At 39.6% G+C, this 20,366-nt stretch overlaps 1 protein-coding gene across 3 annotated transcripts in view; it reads left to right on the forward strand.

Moving 5' to 3' along the window:
• The window catches only part of METTL25 (methyltransferase like 25), a 234,131-nt gene that overhangs the window by 170,909 nt on the left and 42,856 nt on the right, over positions 1-20,366 (forward strand). For all 3 annotated transcript variants that reach the window (XM_073651617.1, XM_073651615.1, XM_073651616.1), the window contains 4 exons: positions 4,431-4,460; positions 9,452-9,525; positions 10,961-11,002; positions 11,211-11,304. In XM_073651617.1, coding sequence (XP_073507718.1) covers positions 4,431-4,460; positions 9,452-9,525; positions 10,961-11,002; positions 11,211-11,304 — 240 coding nt within the window. The remainder of the gene's footprint in view (positions 1-4,430; positions 4,461-9,451; positions 9,526-10,960; positions 11,003-11,210; positions 11,305-20,366) is intronic.

Consider the following 20,366-nt stretch of genomic DNA (forward strand, 5'->3'; position numbering starts at 1 on the left):
TTAGCAAGGTCTAATAAAATTTGTAGTTTTTATATTATTGGTGTATTGAAGATGTGCACATTTGTATATGTACCGTCTTTTTTTCTTTCTTCTGGAATTACTTGCAATTGGTACATTGTGTCACACCCTAATTTATTGTTTAGGGTGTGCATCGTTTCCTCCCATTTTCTTCTATGTTTTCTTCCTTTTAAACTAAAATGTTTTGTGCAATAGAACATAAAAATGGATATTATAGATGGATATTGCATATTACATAGATTCTTTTTATTGCCTGACTATGAACATTATGACTTTCTGACCTTGGTATACCACGGTGCCATGGGAGTATGCAGCGTTTGTAATTTATTATTGGTATGGCAGGAAAATAAATATCTACATACGGACAAAATTGCTTTCAGGGGAGGGGATTCCTATAAAATATGTTATAACAGAAATGTGTTTACATTTTTGAAGATGTATTTACAGTTGATATTTTTTCTTTAGAAAAATTGGGTTAGATTACTTTAGAGTCTTGAAGTTATCTAAGAGTTTTAGTTTTATACTTTCAATAAAGATTGATGACTTTTCATTTAAATGTTACATTTAATAGCTCCATTTTCTAACCACAGTCATAATGTTTTGTGTAAAACTAAACTAGGAAAATTTTTCTGTCAGCTCAGTATTTTAATCTGCCTTACATTTTTTTTCCCCAAAACATAATGCAAACACTATAGGCATCGTGTATGTATAGTTGAAACCAGAAGTTTACATACACTATATAAAAAGACACATATGCATGTTTTTCTCAATATCTGATATGAAATCAGACTAAACCTTTCCTGTTTTAGGTCAATTAGGATTACCATAATTTTTAATATTTGCCAAATGCCAGAATAATGAGAGAGAGAGAGAATGTTTTAAGGCATTTTTATTACTTACTACAAAGTCAAAAGTTTACATACACTAAGATTATTATGCCTTTAAACAATTCTGGACTGCATATATAATGAGGTCATGTGTTTGGAAGCTTCTCATAGTTTTTTTGGCAACATCTGAGTTAATTATAGACACACCTATGGAAGTATTTTAATGCACACCTGAAACACTGCCTCTTTGTGTAGTATTATAGGAAAGTCTAAAGAAATCACCCAAGATATCAGGAAGAGAATTGTGGACTTGCACAAGTCTGGCTCATCCTTAGGTACAATATCCAGATACCTGAAGGTGCCTCGTTCAGCTTAACAAACAATTATACGCAAGTACAAACAAGATGGGAATGTCCAGCCATCATACCGCTCAGGAAGGAGACGGGTTCTGTGTCCCAGAGATGAACATGCTTTGGTCTGACATGTGCATATCAACCCAAGGACAAAATCAAAAGACCTTGTGAAGATGATGGCGGAAGCTGGTAAGATTGTGTCAATAACCACAGTGAAACAAGTACTGCATCAACATGGGCTGAAAGGCCACTCTGCCAGGAGGAAGCCATTACTCCAAAGCAAACATAAAAAAGCCAGATTAATGTTTGCAAATGCACACAGGAACAGAGACCTTAATTTTTCGAGACATGTCCTGTGGTCTGATGAAACTAAAATTTTACTTTTTGGGCATAATTACCATTGTTACGTTTGGAGGAAAAAGGGAGAAGTTTGGAAGTCAAAGAACACCATCCCAACTGTGAAACACGGGGGTGGCAGAATCATGTTGTGGGGCTGTTTTGCTGCAGGAGGGACTGGTGCACTTCACAAAATAGATTGCATCATGAGAAAAGAAGATTATGTGGCAATACTGAAGCAACATCTCAAGACATCAACCAGGAAGTTAAATCTTGGGCGGAAATGGGTCTTCCAAATGGACAATGACCTGAAGCATACTGCCAAAATGGTAACAAAGTGGCTTAAGGATAACAAAGTCAATGTTTTGGAGTGGCCATCTCAAAGCCCTGATCTCAATCCTATTGAAAATTTATGGGCAAAGCTGAAAAGGTAGAAAAACATGCATATGTGTCTTTTTATATAGTGTATGTAAACTTCTGGTTTCAACTGTATGTATGTGTGTGTACAATAGTTTGCAAAAGTATTCATTCGCTTGCCTTTTAATCTATTTTGTTACATTACAACCTGTGTTTAAATATTTTTGTAATCCGATTTGTGTGTGATGCATCAGCACTCAATAGTCTAAATTAGTGAAGTAAAGTGAGAAAAATATAGGCAGAAATTAAATTTAAATTGGAAAGTGCATATGCATTCACCCATTTTGCTATGAAGCCCCTAAAAATTTCTGGTGCAAGCAGTTACCTTCATAAGTCACATTCTTAGTGAAAGTCCACCTGTGTGCAATCTAAGTGTCACATGATCTGTCAGTATATACACTCCTTTTTTGAAAGGCCACCGAGGCTGCAACATCATTAAGCAAGAGGCACCACTAACCAAATACCATGAATACCAAGGAGATCTCCACACAAGTCAGAGACAAAGTTGTTGAGAATTACAAGTCAGGGTTGGTTTTTTAAAAAAATATATATATCCCAACCTCTCATGATCCCCCGCCATCAAATCTATTATCCTCAAATGGAAAGAACATGGTACCACAACAGACCTGCCAAGAGAGGGCCGACTACCATAACTCTCAGCCCAGGCAATTAATTAAAGAGGCAGCAGAGAGACCAAAGGTAACCCTGAAGGAGTTACAGAGTTCCCAATCAGAGACTGGAGTATCTGTCCATACGACCACAATAAGCTGTACACTCCATAGAGGTGGCCTTTATGGAAGAATGGGCAGAAAAAAAGCCTTTACTTACACACACAAATTGTAAGGCTCCTTTTGAGTTTGCCAAAAGACATGTTAGGAGACTCCCCAAATGTATGGAGGAAGGTGTTGTGGTCACATGATCAAAATTGAACTTTTTGGCCACCAAGGTAAACGCTATGTCTGGTGGCAAACCAATACAGCTTTTTTTTGGGTCAGTGGAGCTTTATATATATACTTGGCTCAGAAAGGGATGCCACGCCCCTGTTTGTACAAAGTACAAGATTACAACAAAACCTAAGTAATGAGCCAGACTATACCATGGTATAATATGCAAAGTGTAAGAGCATGTGCACACTGGACATTTCACCAACAACCCAAGAAAAAAACAAAATGAGCATAATACCCTACAGCAGGCAAATAGTAATAGTACATGTAATCTCCCGATGGGAACACCTTGTCATGGTGAGATGGCTTTTATGCTTTTTTGATCAAAATAACGTTCGTGAAGTACCCAGTGTTATTTACATGTACTATTACTATTTACTTGCTGTAGGGTGTATTCTCACTTTGTTTTTTTTTCTTGGGTTTTATATATAGATAGATGGATGGATAGAGCTCTAGATAGAGATATAGATAAAGATATACACTGTATATTTGTATATATGTAGTGAGAGAATATGTATGCATTGGATGAAACAGGATTCAAACTTTGTTCATATGCTTTATTTTTATTTATTTTTTACTTCCCATAGGATGCTTGAACTTTGTTTTGAGTGCTATTACTGTAATTTATCAGTACTGAAATATATAGTGAATTTAACAATCTGCTACAAAGTCCAGCTACAGGCTGTGCTTCATAGGAACACAAAGATTGCTGCAACATTGGCTTTAAGTAGGCCCCCAGGTGCCACTGGGAATGCACCATTTAAATGCCCCTCTCAGATAGCTGCATTTAAGTATTTACGCAGCAACAATCTAAGCTAGCAATTACCGCTAATGTGTCCAATGGGACCAGCACCGATCATGAGAACATCTCTTGGCTTTCTTCCATCAGTCCAACAGTGCACATGCTTGATCACAAGTCTATTCAAACGGGGTATTCCGGAGCCCATTCTTGTGATAAGTGGGGGTCCTAGCAGTGGGAGCTCAAGTGATCAAACTTAAAATAATCAATATTTGTAGCCACAAAGCTTTGCCTACATGTAGTAGCTGGTAACAAATGATATTAAACCAAGACAGAACCTTAAGAGTTGATACGAAGTATGAAATAATATAGATTGTCTGTAAATGACTGTTTGCACAGTAATACCAGCTTAGGATAAACCTTTCTGAGTAAATATATCACGTTACCTGATTATGTCATTTGACAGGATTTAGAAAGGGAAAAATGGAGTCCCGAGGTTCTGGTTTCACGTAATGTGTAGCCTGGGCTACGGCTGCTGCCGTGTGTCAGGCACACAGCCAAGTTTAATGGAATTTTTCTTTCGAGCCTAAAATTTGTCTGAAAGTGTTTTTCCTTTCTCATTCTGTCTAAAATAAACCAAAGTCGCTATAAAAGATCTGATTAACAAGCTAACACATTGCAGTGTGTGAGTTTATTTAACGTCACGTAATTAATCTGTTCATTCTGCCAGTGCGTTTATAACATTGTCTGACTCAATGATAAACACTTCCACCTTATCTTTTTCTTCAAACTTCAGGCTTTAGAGCGCGTTGCGGTCGGCCAAGGGGTAAGTAGTATTGTTTACTGAATTGCCTGCATCTGTCTTCTGTCTGATTTCTGTTGGTGCATAACCTAAATGTGAACTTACTGTCTCCCAATTGCTTGGAAAGTTAACTCTTCTGCTTTGTGCCTGTGATTTTGTTGCACATGCTTGCCTGCTCCGCTTTCTGATCATATTTGCTGTTTTGTCTAGTGCTGCTGTTGTTAATTATCTTTGCTAAAAAGTATTTATTGGTTTATGGTTTTTACAAAGAACTAAAATATTAAAAAAAAAAGCTCAGGATTGGTGAACATTGCCTGTACATTATGGATCATAAAGTGATCACATTCTAGATATGCTATCATTGTCTGTGATGGTAATAAACCATTCAAAATCATTGGCAACTTTTAGTGGTCTTGTTACTCATATATTGAAGCAATACATTGTATTTAGGTCACAGTAATTTTGATAATGGAGAATAGCAGGGGAAATCAAATCTCCTCAATACTGAAACACATTGACATACTACGCGTGACCATTACATCTCCCAGGACAAATCAACAACCACTTTCTTCTCTAAGCTGGTAGAATATTATTAACAATTCTGGAAGAGCAGCTGCAGAGAATTGGTTTTCCCTACCATAGTCCTGTTTCCATGGACAATTACTTAGCCCTGATTCGTCAGGTTGCACAATTTTTTTTTGACTTTTGGTGTTTTCACTCCAGTTTCGGCCAAAATGGGACGTGACGACGACGCACGCTCGTCTATTCCATGACAAGTTGTGTGGTGTACCTTACACACAAATTTTACTCTAGTCTCTGTCAAGGCACATGGCACTTTTAAGATGTGCCTAATTCATTAAGGGGCATGTGCCTCTTGATGAATCAGGCGCTTCTGACTCCCCCTCACCCACTCATCAAAACTGGCTTGACCAACGCCGACCGGTCTTGATGAATCGGGGCTTTAGGCGCCGATACATCAAACTGTTACTGATACATCTATTACTGGCGTAAGAGACTTTAAATGGTCGCAGAATATTTTTGCAACATGGAGTTGTGCATATATTTTGCGACTTTCATTCCAGTTTGAAGCAGCTTTACTTCGGGACATCTTATCAATGCTGTGCACTTTCGTGCGCCTCACCAGAAATGTTACTCCAGTCTCAATAAATGGAGTAACCTTTCTGGCATAAGAAACGTTGACATGCATCTCTTAATGAATTCTGCTCATCTTCTTCCTGCATGCCCCTCATTAAGACTGGCTAACAAAAGACAAGTCTTAATGAATCGAGGATTAAGAGTTTCAATGTACTTCTGGACATTATAAAGGCTGTCATTATTGATTGTGACCTTGGGGAATCCAGCATCTTTTTTTCCAGTAAGGGCCAGCACTCAAGTTTGATTCAAAACTGATTTTTCTTTTATTCAAAGACGTGCATTTTTCACCACTGGTATAAATAGTAGTAGTAAAAATACATGTGGTAAATAGAACTCAAGACTTAGGTCACTAGTGTTCACTTGTAGTAAGTAATATGTCTTAAGTCTATTTATAGAAGTAAAACTTACAAGGTAGGAGACTATCATGTTGTGGTAATAGTGTACCTATGTAGTAATACTGACTTACAAGGCAGAATAATCTCATATTGTGGTAATAGTATTCCTATGTAAAAATATGTTATGAGCTCAACTAGAGAAGTAATGGAAACATGCAAGGCAGAATATTCTCATGTTGTGGCAATAGTATACTTATTGTGGTAAAGCGACTTGCTCGGCTCTCACAGGAAACACGTCTCGCGTTAACTTTATATGGCATAAAACACAGCAGGGTTCCACAAAATAAACATGTCCTCTCCGGGATAACGAAAAGCAAAAAGATAAAGTATAGTACAGTCCATAGGCGAGCGGGGTTTTGCCTGCTCTGGGTAGCACATTAAGGTTTCACCACAAAGTCCTTCTGTGGAGCTCTCTGAGTGTCTCTGGCTTCCACACTCAGTCTGGAGACTTCCTTTTCCAGACCATCCCAGAGAAAAAAAAGTGAGTATTTAACTTACCCAGCCACACACTTGAGGTGGAGATATGGTGAATGACCTCCCACCCTTCACCATGTCATTCACAAAAAACACTCCCTTTTAAAATGGTGGTTTAACCCCCCAACACATAACATGCTGGAAAAAATTTGTAGTTTTAGTTCACTGAAGCTAGTAGCTGCAGTGAAACATATCTCCCCTCACATACAGTACAGACCAAAAGTTTGGACACGCCTTCTCATTTAAAGATTTTTCTGTATTTTCATGACTATGAAAATTGTACATTCACACTGAAGGCATGAAAACTATGAATTAACACATGTGGAATTATATATTTAACAAAAAAGTGTGAAACAACTGAAAATATGTCTTATATTCTAGGTTCTTCAAAGTAGCCACCTTTTGCTTTGATGACTGCTTTGTATACTCTTGGCATTCTCTTGATGAGCTTCAAGAGGTAGTCACCGGAAATGGTCTTCCAACAATCTTGAAGGAGTTCCCAGAGATGCTTAGCACTTGTTGGCCCTTTTTCCTTCACTCTGCGGTCCAGCTCACCCCAAACCATCTCGATTGGGTTCAGGTCTGGTGACTGAGGAGGCCAGGTCATCTGGCATAGCACCCCATCACTCTCCTTCTTGGTCAAATAGCCCTTACACAGCCTGGAGGTGTGTTTGAGGTCATTGTCCTGTTGAAAAATAAATGATGGTCCAACTAAACGCAAACCGGATGGAATAGCATGCCGCTGCAAGATGCTGTGGTAGCCATGCTGGTTCATTATGCCTTCAATTTTGAATAAATCCCCAACAGAGTCACCAGCAAAGCACCCCCACACCATCACACCTCCTCCTTCATGCTTCATGGTGGAAACCAGGCATGTAGAGTCCATCCGTTCACCTTTTCTGCATCTCACAAAGACACGGTGGTTGGAACCAAAGATCTCAAATTTAGACTCATCAGACCAAAGCACAGATTTCCACTGGTCTACTGTCCATTCCTTGTGTTCTTTAGCCCAAACAAGTCTCTTCTGCTTGTTGCCTGTCCTTAGCAGTGGTTTCCTAGAAGCTATTTTACCATGAAGGCCAGCTGCACAAAGTCTCCTCTTAACAGTTGTTGTAGAGATGTGTCTGCTGCTAGAACTCTGTGTGGCATTGACCCGGTCTCTAATCTGAGCTGCTGTTAACCTGCGATTTCTGAGGCTGGTGACTCGGATAAACTTATCTTCAGAAGCAGAGGTGACTCTTGGTCTTCCTTTCCTGGGGCGGTCCTCATGTGAGCCAGTTTCTTTGTAGCGCTTGATGGTTTTTGCAACTGCACTTGGGGACACTTTCAAAGTTTCCAAATTTTTCGGACTGACTGACCTTCATTTCTTAAAGTAATGATGGCCACTCGTTTTTCTTTACTTAGCATTTGTATTATGGCAAGTAAAAAGCAGCTAACAGTCTATTCAGGAGGACTATCAGCTGTGTATCCACCTGACTTCTGCACAACACAACTGATGGTCCCAACCCCATTTATAAGGCAAGAAATCCCACTTATTAAACCTGATAGGGCACACCTGTGAAGTGAAAACCATTTCCGGTGACTACCTCTTGAAGCTCATCAAGAGAATGCCAAGAGTGTGCAAAGCAGTCATCAAAGCAAAAGGTGGCTACTTTGAAGAACCTAGAATATAAGACATATTTTCAGTTGTTTCACACTTTTTTGTTAAGTATATAATTCCACGTGTTAATTCATAGTTTTGATGCCTTCAGTGTGAATGTACAATTTTCATAGTCATGAAAATACAGAAAAATCTTTAAATGAGAAGGTGTGTCCAAACTTTTGGTCTGTACTGTATATCACCAGAGACTCTGTCACACTATGTAAAAATATATGTCTTGAGTCAATCTAGAGATGTAGAATAGACATACAAAGCAGCATAGTTTCATTCTATGCTAATATCTTACCCATGCAATATGTCCTGAACCCACTTAGAGAAGAAATAGTTCTAATACAAACATATGATATTTGCTAAATGTTACTCCTTTTCTGAAACTTTTTTTTTTCTTCTATCTGATTTGCACCCGAAGTGTTCTGTTTTTTAGTACCAGCAGCATACTTATATTATAAATCAGACCTGGGCAAACTATGGCCACATTTGGCCCTTTGGCTGTTCCTGGTCATCCCACATAATGTGTGGGGAGCTTGTGGAAACATCATATTGTGTTGAAGGGCTGTGGGTAGGGATGGGAGGATCGGTGGAAGTCCGGGTTCTTTTCTTTGACTCGGTCTCTCTCTCCTCTGTGCCACCACGGATTTACGAACGCTGAATATTTTTCTTCGGGTTCGCCCATCTCTAGCTGTGGTGAGATGTGGGGGCTATCATACTGTGTCTGAGATCATACTATGTGGGGGCTATCATACTGTGTTGTGGGGGCTGTGGGGACATCATAATGTTTTTGGGGAAGCTGTTGATCATAGTGCAAGGGTTGAATAACAGAAGCAGTATTATTTACTGATTTTTATAAACTTTATACAAAGCAGTAAATTATATGTTTTTGTTAATATTGAACAGAAATATTTCAACATATTGGTTCAGCCCTCTACAACAGTCAGTGGTCTCTCATGTGGCCCCATGGGAAAACTAATTGCTCACCCCTGCTGTAGATAGTACACACACAGAACCCCTTTTGCCTATTGCTTGTACATATGTGTTTTATTTGAATATTAGACAAGGTATAAATATACCTGTTTGAATGTATTACCCCATCTACTTGATTGTTTGTTTATCTGTTGTATTACTATGTACTGCCCTTATTCCTTACACTGTATCTCATATGGATACTTTACACTGACCGAAAATCATATATGTATAAGTGGTCTTTCAGTGTAAATTTTTGTATATATGAATCCATGACAGCAATACAAACGCTCGATGGGTCTATATTTTACATTTAAGCTCTTGATGTAAGCAATACCTTAATACTTTGATGTTTGATTTTCTTTTCCAAGCTTCCTACTGAATCCTTATTTTATCGAGCAGTGCTTCAGGTCATCTGCAAAGAAGTCTTTGGCATCACACAAAGGTATGTTTACAGCACAAAAGAAGATAGAATGCACATTTATTCACATGCTAGGCTTCCCGAATACAGAAATCTATATTCTAATCAAAAATGCTGGGACCTTTCTCTGAGAACGTGCCTTGTAAAACAATCCAGGCATTGAGAGAAGTGTCGGTGTAACAGCAACCTTTGCTCCTCCCAGCCTGGCTTAACTTTCATTAAAAAAAACCCATAGCTATAGCATGTAGATTTTATTTTTAGTTTTTTTAAAACATGGAGCTTATGGTTGATTAATAGCATATATATGCAAAGAGTAACATATAGTATGTATCCAAAAATATGGTTACCTCCCTGGTTGAATATGTTGGGATTTAGGCTGGATTCAAGCATCCATGTTTTGCGATCCGTATGATGCACAGACCAGTATGGGTCTCCTGACTCAAACTCGACAGCTTCATAGTGGACATATGAGGATGTGTGAATGTAACCTAATGGAGAGACCAGACCTCATTTACTCCATGTGCCAGCTGGGATACTTGGGAGGATGGTGGTCTGAGGCAGGGTAAATATATTAAAAGAACATTTTAAAAGAAGGAAGAACACAGCTATATGTAAAATAAAGTTCTGTCCCGTAGTCATAGATTTTCAACCCTAGGAACAAACCACTGTTTAATCTGTCATGATTTTTGAAAATTGAAAATTTTCCATATACATAATCTGTCAATCTTTGGGAAAACCTGTTAATATTAGTATATTTTGTATCTTTTTCTATTTTACTTTAAGAATAATACACTTTAAAGTGCACCTTTCAGCAGGATTGTGCTCCGTAAACTATATACACTGACAGGTGGGCGACATTACACTGATTAATATGATACCTTGGTTGATGAAATCCATCCTGTGGTTCTTGTGTAATCTTTACTTTCAGTTTGGAGATGATGATATGCCCGTGCTTCGGGGCAGCCTGTGGGGTGGGCTCTACCTGGTGCTCTGCTTACATATTCATCTGTATGCTCTTATGACAGCTCACTGATAGTTCACTGACCTGCCTCCTATTTTACATAATGCATCTAGTAGTGTGGTGTTAAGTAAAATAGGAGGCAGGTCAGTGAAGGCACAGTGACCTGTCATAAGAGCATACAGATGATTATGTAAGCAGAGCACCAGATAGAGCGCCCCCACACAGGCCGCCCCGAAGCACGGGCATATCATTATCTCCAAACTGAAAGTAAAGATTACACAAGACCCACAGGATGGATTTCATCAACCAAGGTATCATATTAATCAGTGTAATGTCGCCCACCTGTCAGTGTATGTAGTTTACTGAACACAATCTGGCTGACAGGTACGCTTTAACATTTTAGTGGGTTATACATATGATATTTTTGTGCTATTTTATTGTCAGTCATTTTAAGCTCAAAAATAATTATTAAATTTCCACAATTTTTTTTCCTTCAAGGTCCTATTCGCTAGTTCCACAGAGCAAGAATATCCTACAAATGTAAGAACCTGATCATAAGGTTTAAGTACATGATCTGACATGAAGAGAAAAACGTCTCATTGCTTAAACTGGTTGCATTGAAAAAAATAATCTGGGTGTTGGGTAATCCTAGAAATTTGTAATATTATTTTTTAGTTATTTTTTTTTTGGATTTGAAACCTAACATTTGAAGAGTGCACAAATAACATTTGTAATTGTATTTTTTCAGTGACCAACGTGTTGGAAAGATCTTTTCCAAGTCCTCATCCTTTACAGACTATGTCAGGAAGTCTCTGAAGAAATTTGGACAAGATGACTCAAGGGTTAGCCTAATTTTTAACATTTTTGCTTTTAGTTTTAAATTTATTTTTTAATGTCACATCAAGCTTTTTATATAAGACTACTTCAGTCTTTTCCATGTGGAATATATGTGATGGAGGTGGGGGAGAGAGGCAGAATATTAGTGGTTGTATGGCCGGGGGTGATTCATTCCTGTGCTGCATGTCATTAACTTTAAAGGCTGCTTTTGGAACATATGCAATGCACATTGAAAGTCCTCTTCAAGCCTCATGTGGCCCCAGATCTTATGTTGTATCAGTGCAGTTGTTCATTATTTCTTATTATTTGTGTTATTTGATGCTCTGGATTGATTCTGAGATCTGCCCATTGAATTGGGATTAACTCAAGAGAATGGATCCCAGGTGTTCATTTCATGTTGCTGTGTTAGTTTTGATGTTCCCTTATTCTGTAAAGTTGTTTTCTGGATGAAATCACGAGGTCAAAAAAATGCTTTAATATGCTTTTGTTTAGCATTATTCAACAAATACCTTTTTCTACTTGAAAAATGGGATAGCTACAGGCAAGGAACAACTGATCAAACAGTTAACACTCTGCTTTGGGCATGTATGCCTAAACCCCAGGCCTCCAGAGATTCTGAAGATCCCCCAGGCAGTTCTCGAAGACAGTCATTTCCACTAGATCTAGGTTACTGGTTGAATTGAAAGCAGACTATTAGTACTTTTCACAGGTTGGTAATCCGCCTAGCACATTTCAATAGCTTAAAAGTGTTGTGTAACTTAGAAGTGAACACATCTTCAGTGTATTCGAGCTTTCTATATGATAAAGCACACACAAATATCCGCGGCTTGTTCGTGGCTGCAGATGAATACGGAGATTCTATGTTTAGGGAAGAATGCCGGAGCAAGCGTTTTTCTGTTTCCTCTGTCCCCTGCAGTGGGTATTGGAGCTAAATGATAGCAGCTGCTTGACTGTCACGGACCAGTGGATGGAATCTTTGGCAAAAAGGATTAATTCTTCGCAGTCTGTAGTATTGACACCCTCCCGACCAAAATCAAATGTCTCCATGCTTTGTATGTGAATGTCATGTTTATTGATTTTCCAGGATTGTTTAACGTGCTGTCACAAGCTGTTAAAGTTATTGTTTTTCCATTTTGATACAAAGAAGGGTCCCGCTATAACAAAGCCTTTTTGTTGAGACTGCTACCATATTAAATCAGCCACAATCTTAAGCATATGTCTTTGTTAAATGATCCCCAAGCTTGTTTTACTCATTCTTTAGGCATCAATATAAACATGGTCTAACATTTACTCTATTTCTACCGCATGTATAGTGGTATTTAGAGGTGTGGGTATAAATACATACTTATATAGCCCGTCTTCTTGGTATGGACTGTACTACTTTTTAGATTGTCTAATTTACTGGAATTTATTAGGACAGTCCAGGGTGTGGTGCTAAAGTCGTTCTGTAAAATAGATTACTGGAAAAATATTTTCTAATGCCGTGCTTCTTCATCTGACTGTGTCTAATGAAGGAAATACTTTACTTATGCTGCATATCTAAAAATATGTATTCTAGATGAACTGGCACCATGTTATATACAGCAGGTGTTCAAACTATATCATGTTCAAAAATAGTTCTCGTCTTCTCCGTACTGTTCACACTTTGTATAGTGGGTAAAAGGTTCTTTAATATTTTTCCGGCATGAAAGTCTCACTGTAATACATTAAAATGTAACATTTTAAAGTAAAGTTTTTAGGATTTGTATAGAAATGGAAGACTGTGTTTTATACTCATCTGACACAAAACATGCTGATTGGTAGTAACAAAAGGAAAAAAAAATGCACAAAAAATACCTGGATTTGTGGACATTTCAAATTAACTGATATATGCAGTACAGACCAAAACTTTTGACACGCCTTCTCATTTAAAGATTTTTCTGTATTTTCATGACTTTGAAAATTGTACATTCACACTGAAGGCATCAAAACTATGAATTAACACATGTGGAATTGTATACTTAACAAAAAAGTGTGAAACAACTGAAAATATGTCTTATATTCTAGGTTATTCAAAGTAGCCACCTTTTGCTTTGATGACTGCTTTGCACACTCTTGGCATTCTCTTGATGAGCTTCAAGAGGTAGTCACCGGAAATGGTTTTCACTTCACAGGTGTGCCCTGTCAGGTTTAATAAGTGGGATTTCTTGCCTTATAAATGGGGTTGGGACCATCAGTTGTGTTGTGCAGAAGTCTGGTGGATACACAGCTGATAGTCCTACTGAATAGACTGTTAGAATTTGTATTATGGCAAGAAAAAAGCAGCTAAGTAAAGAAAAATGAGTGGCCATCATTACTTTAAGAAATGAAGGTCAGTCAGTCCGAAAAATTGGGCAAACTTTGAAAGTGTCCCCAAGTGCAGTTGCAAAAACCATCAAGCGCTACAAAGAAACTGGCTCACATGAGGACCGCCCCAGGAAAGGAAGACCAAGAGTCACCTCTGCTTCTGAGGATAAGTTTATCCGAGTCACCAGCCTCAGAAACCGCAGGTTAACAGCAGCTCAGATTAGAGACCAGGTCAATGCCACACAGAGTTCTAGCAGCAGACACATCTCTACAACAACTGTTAAGAGGAGACTTTGTGCAGCAGGCCTTTGTGGTAAAATAGCTGCTGGGAAACCACTGCTAAGGACAGGCAACAAGCAGAAAAGACTTGTTTGGGCTAAAGAACGCAAGGAATGGACATTAGACCAGTGGAAATCTGTGCTTTGGTCTGATGAGTCCAAATTTGAGATCTTTACTTCCAACCACCGTGTCTTTGTGCAACGCAGAAAAGATGAACGGATGGACTCTACATGCCTGGTTCCCACCGTGAAGCATGGAGGAGGAGGTGTGATGGTGTGGAGGTGCTTTGCTGGTGACACTGTTGGGGATTTATTCAAAATTGAAGGCATACTGAACCAGCATGGCTACCATAGCATCTTGCAGCGGCATGCTATTCCATCCGGTTTGTGTTTAGTTGGACCATCATTTATTTTTCAACAGGACAATGACCCCAAACACACCTCCAGGCTGTGTAAGGGGTATTTGACCAAGAAGGGGAGTGATGGGGTGCTACGCCAGATGACCTGGCCTCCACAGTCACCAGACCTGAACCCAATCGAGATGGTTTGGGGTGAGCTGGACCGCAGAGTGAAGGCAAAAGGGCCAACAAGTGCTAAGCATCTCTGGGAACTCCTTCAAGATTGTTGGAAGACCATTTCCGGTGACTACCTCTTGAAGCTCATCAAGAGAATGCCAAGAGTGTGCAAAGCAGTCATCAAAGCAAAAGGTGGCTACTTTGAAGAACCTAGAATATTAGATAAGATAAGATAAGATATACTTTATTTATCCCGGAGGAAATTGCGGTATCACAGCAGCAGAACACAGATCTCGAACATGACACATATGATAACATAACATTTGGAATGCTTTAGACATTGCTTTTCAGACATTTGTTAAACACCCCCATAGCTGTTGGAACAAACGATCTCCTGTATTTTTCCTTTTTACACCTTAGTTGTATTAGGCGATTGCTGAATGTGCTCTTCTGTTTCGCAAACAGTTCATAAAGCGGGTGTGTGTTGTTGCCCATTATAGCTCTGCACTTCTTCTTAATCCTATCCTCTACCACCTCTTCAAAAGTCCCAAGCTGTAGGCCCACCGTCGCGCTAGCCTTCTTTATAAGTTTGTTGAGCTTGTTGGCGTCAGCAACACGCACACTGTTACCCCAGCAAATTATTGCCGCAAAGGTGGCACTAGCCCCAATGGATTGGTAGAACACCTCAAGCATTTTGCCACACACATTAAAAGACCTTAACTTCCTTAGGAAGTACAATCTACTCATCCCCTTCTTGTAGACCTTCTCCATGTGGCACTTCCAGTCTAGCTTGCTATCCAGGTAAACCCCCAAATATTTGAAACTGTCCACCATCTCCACATCCTGACCGTCAATGGTAACAGGTAGGCATACCTTCTTGCACCTTCCATAGCTCATCACCAACTCCCTGGTTTTCTTAACATTTAGTTCTAGATGGTTAGCCTATTAGACATATTTTCAGTTGTTTCACACTTTTTTGTTAAGTATATAATTCCACATGTGTTAATTCATAGTTTTGATGCCTTCAGTGTGAATGTACAATTTTCATAGTCATGAAAATACAGAAAAATCTTTAAATGAGAAGGTGTGTCCAAACTTTTGGTCTGTACTGTACATCGATTTTTAATTCCAGTTTCCCACATATTTTTTTTTCTTTTCTGTTAAAAAGGTTTTCCGTGCTTAAAGTAAATGTCTGCAGTCACTTTACAGTGGCTTGCAAAAGTATTCACTTCTTTGGCTTTTTACCTATTTTTTTACGTTACAACCTGTGTTTAAATATTTTTGTAATCCTATTTTGTGTGTGATGCATCAGCACTAAATAGTCTAAGTTAGAGAAGTGAGAAAAATGTAGGCCTAAATTAAATTTATGGGATCAAATAACTAAAAATTGGCATGTGCATATGTATTCACCCCTTTTGCTATGAAGTCCCTAAAAATTTCTGGTGCAAGCAATTACCTTAATAAGTCACATGCTTAGTGAAAGGAAGTCCACCTGTGTGCAATCTAAGTGTCACATGGTCTGTCAGCATATACACACCTTTTCTGAAAGAGCAAGAGGCACCACTAACCAAACACCACCATGAAAACCAAGGAGATCGCAAAACAAGTCTGGGACAAAGTTGTTGAGAAGTACAAATCAGGGGTTATTAAAAAAATAAAATAAAAAATCCCAATCGCTAACAATCCCCCGGAGTACCATCAAATCCATTATCATCAAATGGAAAGAACATGGTGCCACAACAAACCTGCCAAGAGAGGACCGCCCACCATAACTCTCAGCCCAGGCAAGGAGGGCATTAATTAGAGAGGCAGCACAGAGACCAAAGGTAACCCTGAAAGAGCTGCAGAGTTTCCAAGCAGAAACTGGAGTATCTGTCTATATGACCATAATAAGCCTTACACTCCATAGAGGTGGCCTTAATGGAAGAGTGGGCAGAAAAAAGCCTTTACTTACACAAATTCTAAGGCTCGTTTTGCGTTTGCCAAAAGACATGTGGGAGACTCTCTAAATTTTTGGAGGAAGTTGCTGTGGTCAGATGAGACCAAAATTGAACTTTTTGGCCACCAAGGTACGCCCGATGTCTGGCGCCAAACCAACACAAGTCATCAGCCCAAGAACACCATCCCCATGCTGTGGGGATGTTTTTCAGCAGCAGGGACAGAGAAAATGGCCCGAGTCGAGTGAAAGATGGATGGTGCGAAATACAGGGATATTGTTGAGCAAAATCTGTTTCTGTCTGTCAGTGATTTGATGTGGAAGAAAACTTGCCACCCAAAGTTATTACAATTTCTTGTTCAATTTAATGATGATAAGTATGTATAGAGAAAAAAAACAGCTCATTATTTCTAAACTGCCTCCTGACTGGCTGTTTGACTACTCTGAGATAGTTATCTCCATACAACCTATATCTACAGGTACACTGATGAATGTCCTTTTGGACTCTTTCGTTTGTTTCTCTGTACATACTTATCATTAAATTGATCAAGAAATTGCAATATCTTTTGAGTGCCAAGTTTTCTTCTACCTATTATACGGTTTGGGACCCTACTTGTGCACCAACCCCACAGGAAGTTCTGTAATTTTCTACTTGATTTTGTCAGTGATTTGAGACTTGGACAGAGGTTCACCTTCCAACAAGATAATGACCCAGCGCATACTGGTAAAGCAATATGAGTGGTTTAAGGGGAAACGTGTAAATATTTTGGAGTGGCCTACTCAAAGCCCAGACCTTAGTCTAATTGAGAATCTGTGGTCAGGCTTGAAGATTGCTGTTCACCAGAGAAAACCATTCAGCTTGAAGGAGCTAGAGCGGTTTTGCCTTGAGGAATGGGCCAAATCCTGGTGGCAAGATGTGGAAAGCTCATAGAGACTTAAACATAGTGACTTGCAGCTGTAATTGTCACAAAACGAGGCTCTACAAAGTACTGACTTTAGGGGGTGAATACTTATGCACACTAAAGTTTTCAGTTATTTTGTCCTATTGTTTGCTTCACAGTAAAAACAAAACAATATTTTCACAGTTGTAGGCATGTTCTTTATGTGAACTGATACCCTCAAAAAAACTAGTGAAATTCCAGGTTGTGAGGTAGCAAAATACGAAAAATGCCAATAAGGATGAATACTTTTGCAAGCCACTGAATGCGCAGATTGTTGAATGCTTACAGTGTGCAACATGCACATTGTAAGGATTCCTCAGAATTTCCAGATTGAGTGGGTAGTCATGTAGTAATGTCCAGTATGCATATATCGGCATATCGGCTACCAGCATAGCTGCAGTCACATGACCACCCGTTCAACCTGGCAATTGAAGGAAATCCTGACTGTGTGTTCAATGCACACTGTTAGGATTTGCTAATCTGAAGTTACTTAAAACGACATCAGAAATTTATCTCAAGCCCAGAAAACCACTGTGTCAGTTTAAATTGAAAATCTAATTTAGAAAAAAGAAAGACCTGAGAGGAAAGGTAAACTAGGAAAAAAAGTGGTGAGGTAGAAGACATATTGTGAACACTTATCCGTTCCTCATGCAATCGCCTCCAAGATTTCTCCCGAATATCCCCCATCCTATGGAATTCTGTGCCTCAACACGTCCGATTATCCACCACATCCGGATCCTTCAGACGGAACCTGAAAACCCATCTGTTCAAGAAAGCTTACAGCCTGCAATGACCCCGCTGCCTCCTCAACAACGCCGAAGCTACTACTACTGCAACCCCCCAACCTACTGTCTCCTCCCTATTCCCGTAGAATGTAAGCACGCAAGGGCAGGGTCCTCTTCCCTCCGTACCAGTCTATCATTGTTAGTTTGTTCACTGTAGTGATATTCTTATTTTGTATGTAACCCCCTTATGTACAGCACCATGGAATCAATGGCGCTATATAAATTAATAATAATAATATTGGAAATGAAGGCCATGTCCATAGTCCAGATATAATTAAAGATTTCCTGCCTTCTGAGTGCCCTCTGTGAATTATTGCATCCATCCTAAGAATCACATGAATATGCTGGCCTCTTCTTGGTCTTGAAACATCCAGTGGACACGTCAGGTCATTTTGGTAGTTCACAGGTCAACTATATAATGTAATTAATTGTAGGGGTGTTATTGCTTTATAATAGTGAGGCTTGAATTGCATTCACAGTGTGGACATGGCCATGTTAACCATTTATGGTAGAAAGGGGGATGACACGTTGCCTTTAATTATTTTCATTACTGTTGTTTTTTTTTTATCATGTAATATATTTAATATTTAAGTCTTCATATTTTTCATTAACATCTTAGGCAATTTTATTTTATAATTTTTTGCCTTGAACTTTTCCAGTTATTGGAAGTTTTGGACGCTGTACATTGCGATTTAAAAATCTCATGCAGAATGGGAGGATTTGAACTTCTATACCCTGGTCTAGAGGCAGGCAATTGTTATGTTCTGCTACCAAAGCTAAGGAAAGAGAGGAGATCTGTCCCTACTATAGGACTCAGCTGAATCCCTACGATGTAACAGGGAACCTGATCCTGCGATCAGACCTGCTAAAGTCCTAATCTAGTCTGTACGGAGACCTATAGATGTGGGGAGGGAATCCCTACAAGTACTAAGGACTGGGAGGAATATGGGACACCTCCTAACAGAAATAGTAGCAGACAGACGAACAAACAAAATAGATAGAACATAGAGGTCCGTAGACCAAGCAAACTAACAGAGCTAGATACAGAGCACAGGCTAGCTAGAAAGTAGATATACAATGAAGTCCAGCAAAGCCAGAAGGGCGGAGCAGGATTAAATAGGCCAACAAGGTCATGTGACCAGCAAAGGAAAAAAAACCTAACAGCAAGGTTCTAACAGTACCCCCCCTTCTAAGAGGATCCTTCGGATCCCCTAGGACCAGGCTTATCAGGAAATCTCCTGTGAAACGCTCTGATAAGTCTGGACGCGGAAACATCATCTGACGTCACCCAAGAGTTATCCTCGGGTCCGAAACCTTTCCAGGCCACAAGAAACTGCAAACTACCGCTATACCGTCTAGAGTCAAGGATGCGAGAAATTTCATATTCCCCGTCCTCCACCACCGGAGGAACAGAGGCAGAGGCGTCACCATCCGACACAACAGCTTTTTTTAACAGAGAGACATGAAAGACCGGATTAATTCTCCAGGAGGTAGGAACCTCCAACCTAACAGCAGATTGGTTGACAACCTGAAGCACCTTAAAGGGCCCTACAAACTTGGGACCCAATTTCTTAGAAGGAATCCTCAACCGCAGATTCCTAGAGGACAACCAAACCATGTCACCAACAGCGAACAAAACCTCCTGTCGTTTCCTATCAAAGTAGTCTTTAGATTTTCTGTTGGCCTCCTGAAGATTACCACGCACATCCGTCCAAACTCTTTCCAAATCACCGGAAAAATTCTCCTCCTCAGGCACGGCAGATCCCAACTTGGAGAACGACCCAAACGACGGATGTCTCCCAGAACAACAAAAAAAAGGCGAACAACCAGCAGAAGAAGATGTATGATTGTTCAGAGCAAATTCGGCAAGTGGCAGAAACTCAGACCACCCCTCTTGATTGTCTGCCACAAAACAACGCAAGAACTGCTCAACATCCTGGTTTTTCCTTTCTGTCTGGCCATTAGATTCAGGATGATATCCGGACGAAAACGACAAATGAATTCCCAACCTGTCACAAAAGGCACGCCAAAAACGAGCCACGAACTGAGGACCCCTATCAGAAACAATGTCAGTAGGAACGCCATGAAGTCTGACAATTTCCTTGACAAAGGCCTTAGCGAGAGTTTTAGCGCAGGGCAGTTTGACGAAGGGAACCAAGTGACACATCTTGCTAAAACGGTCCACGACCACCCAGATGACAGTAAAACCCTCAGAGGGGGGAAGGTCAGTTATAAAGTCCATAGCCAAATGTGTCCAAGGAGCACTGGGGACCTCCAAAGGACAAAG

The sequence above is a fragment of the Phyllobates terribilis genome, unplaced genomic scaffold (genome assembly GCF_046119375.1).
Source record: "Phyllobates terribilis strain yellow unplaced genomic scaffold, ASM4611937v1 Scaffold_11__3_contigs__length_659146591, whole genome shotgun sequence".
NCBI lineage: Eukaryota > Metazoa > Chordata > Amphibia > Anura > Dendrobatidae > Phyllobates > Phyllobates terribilis.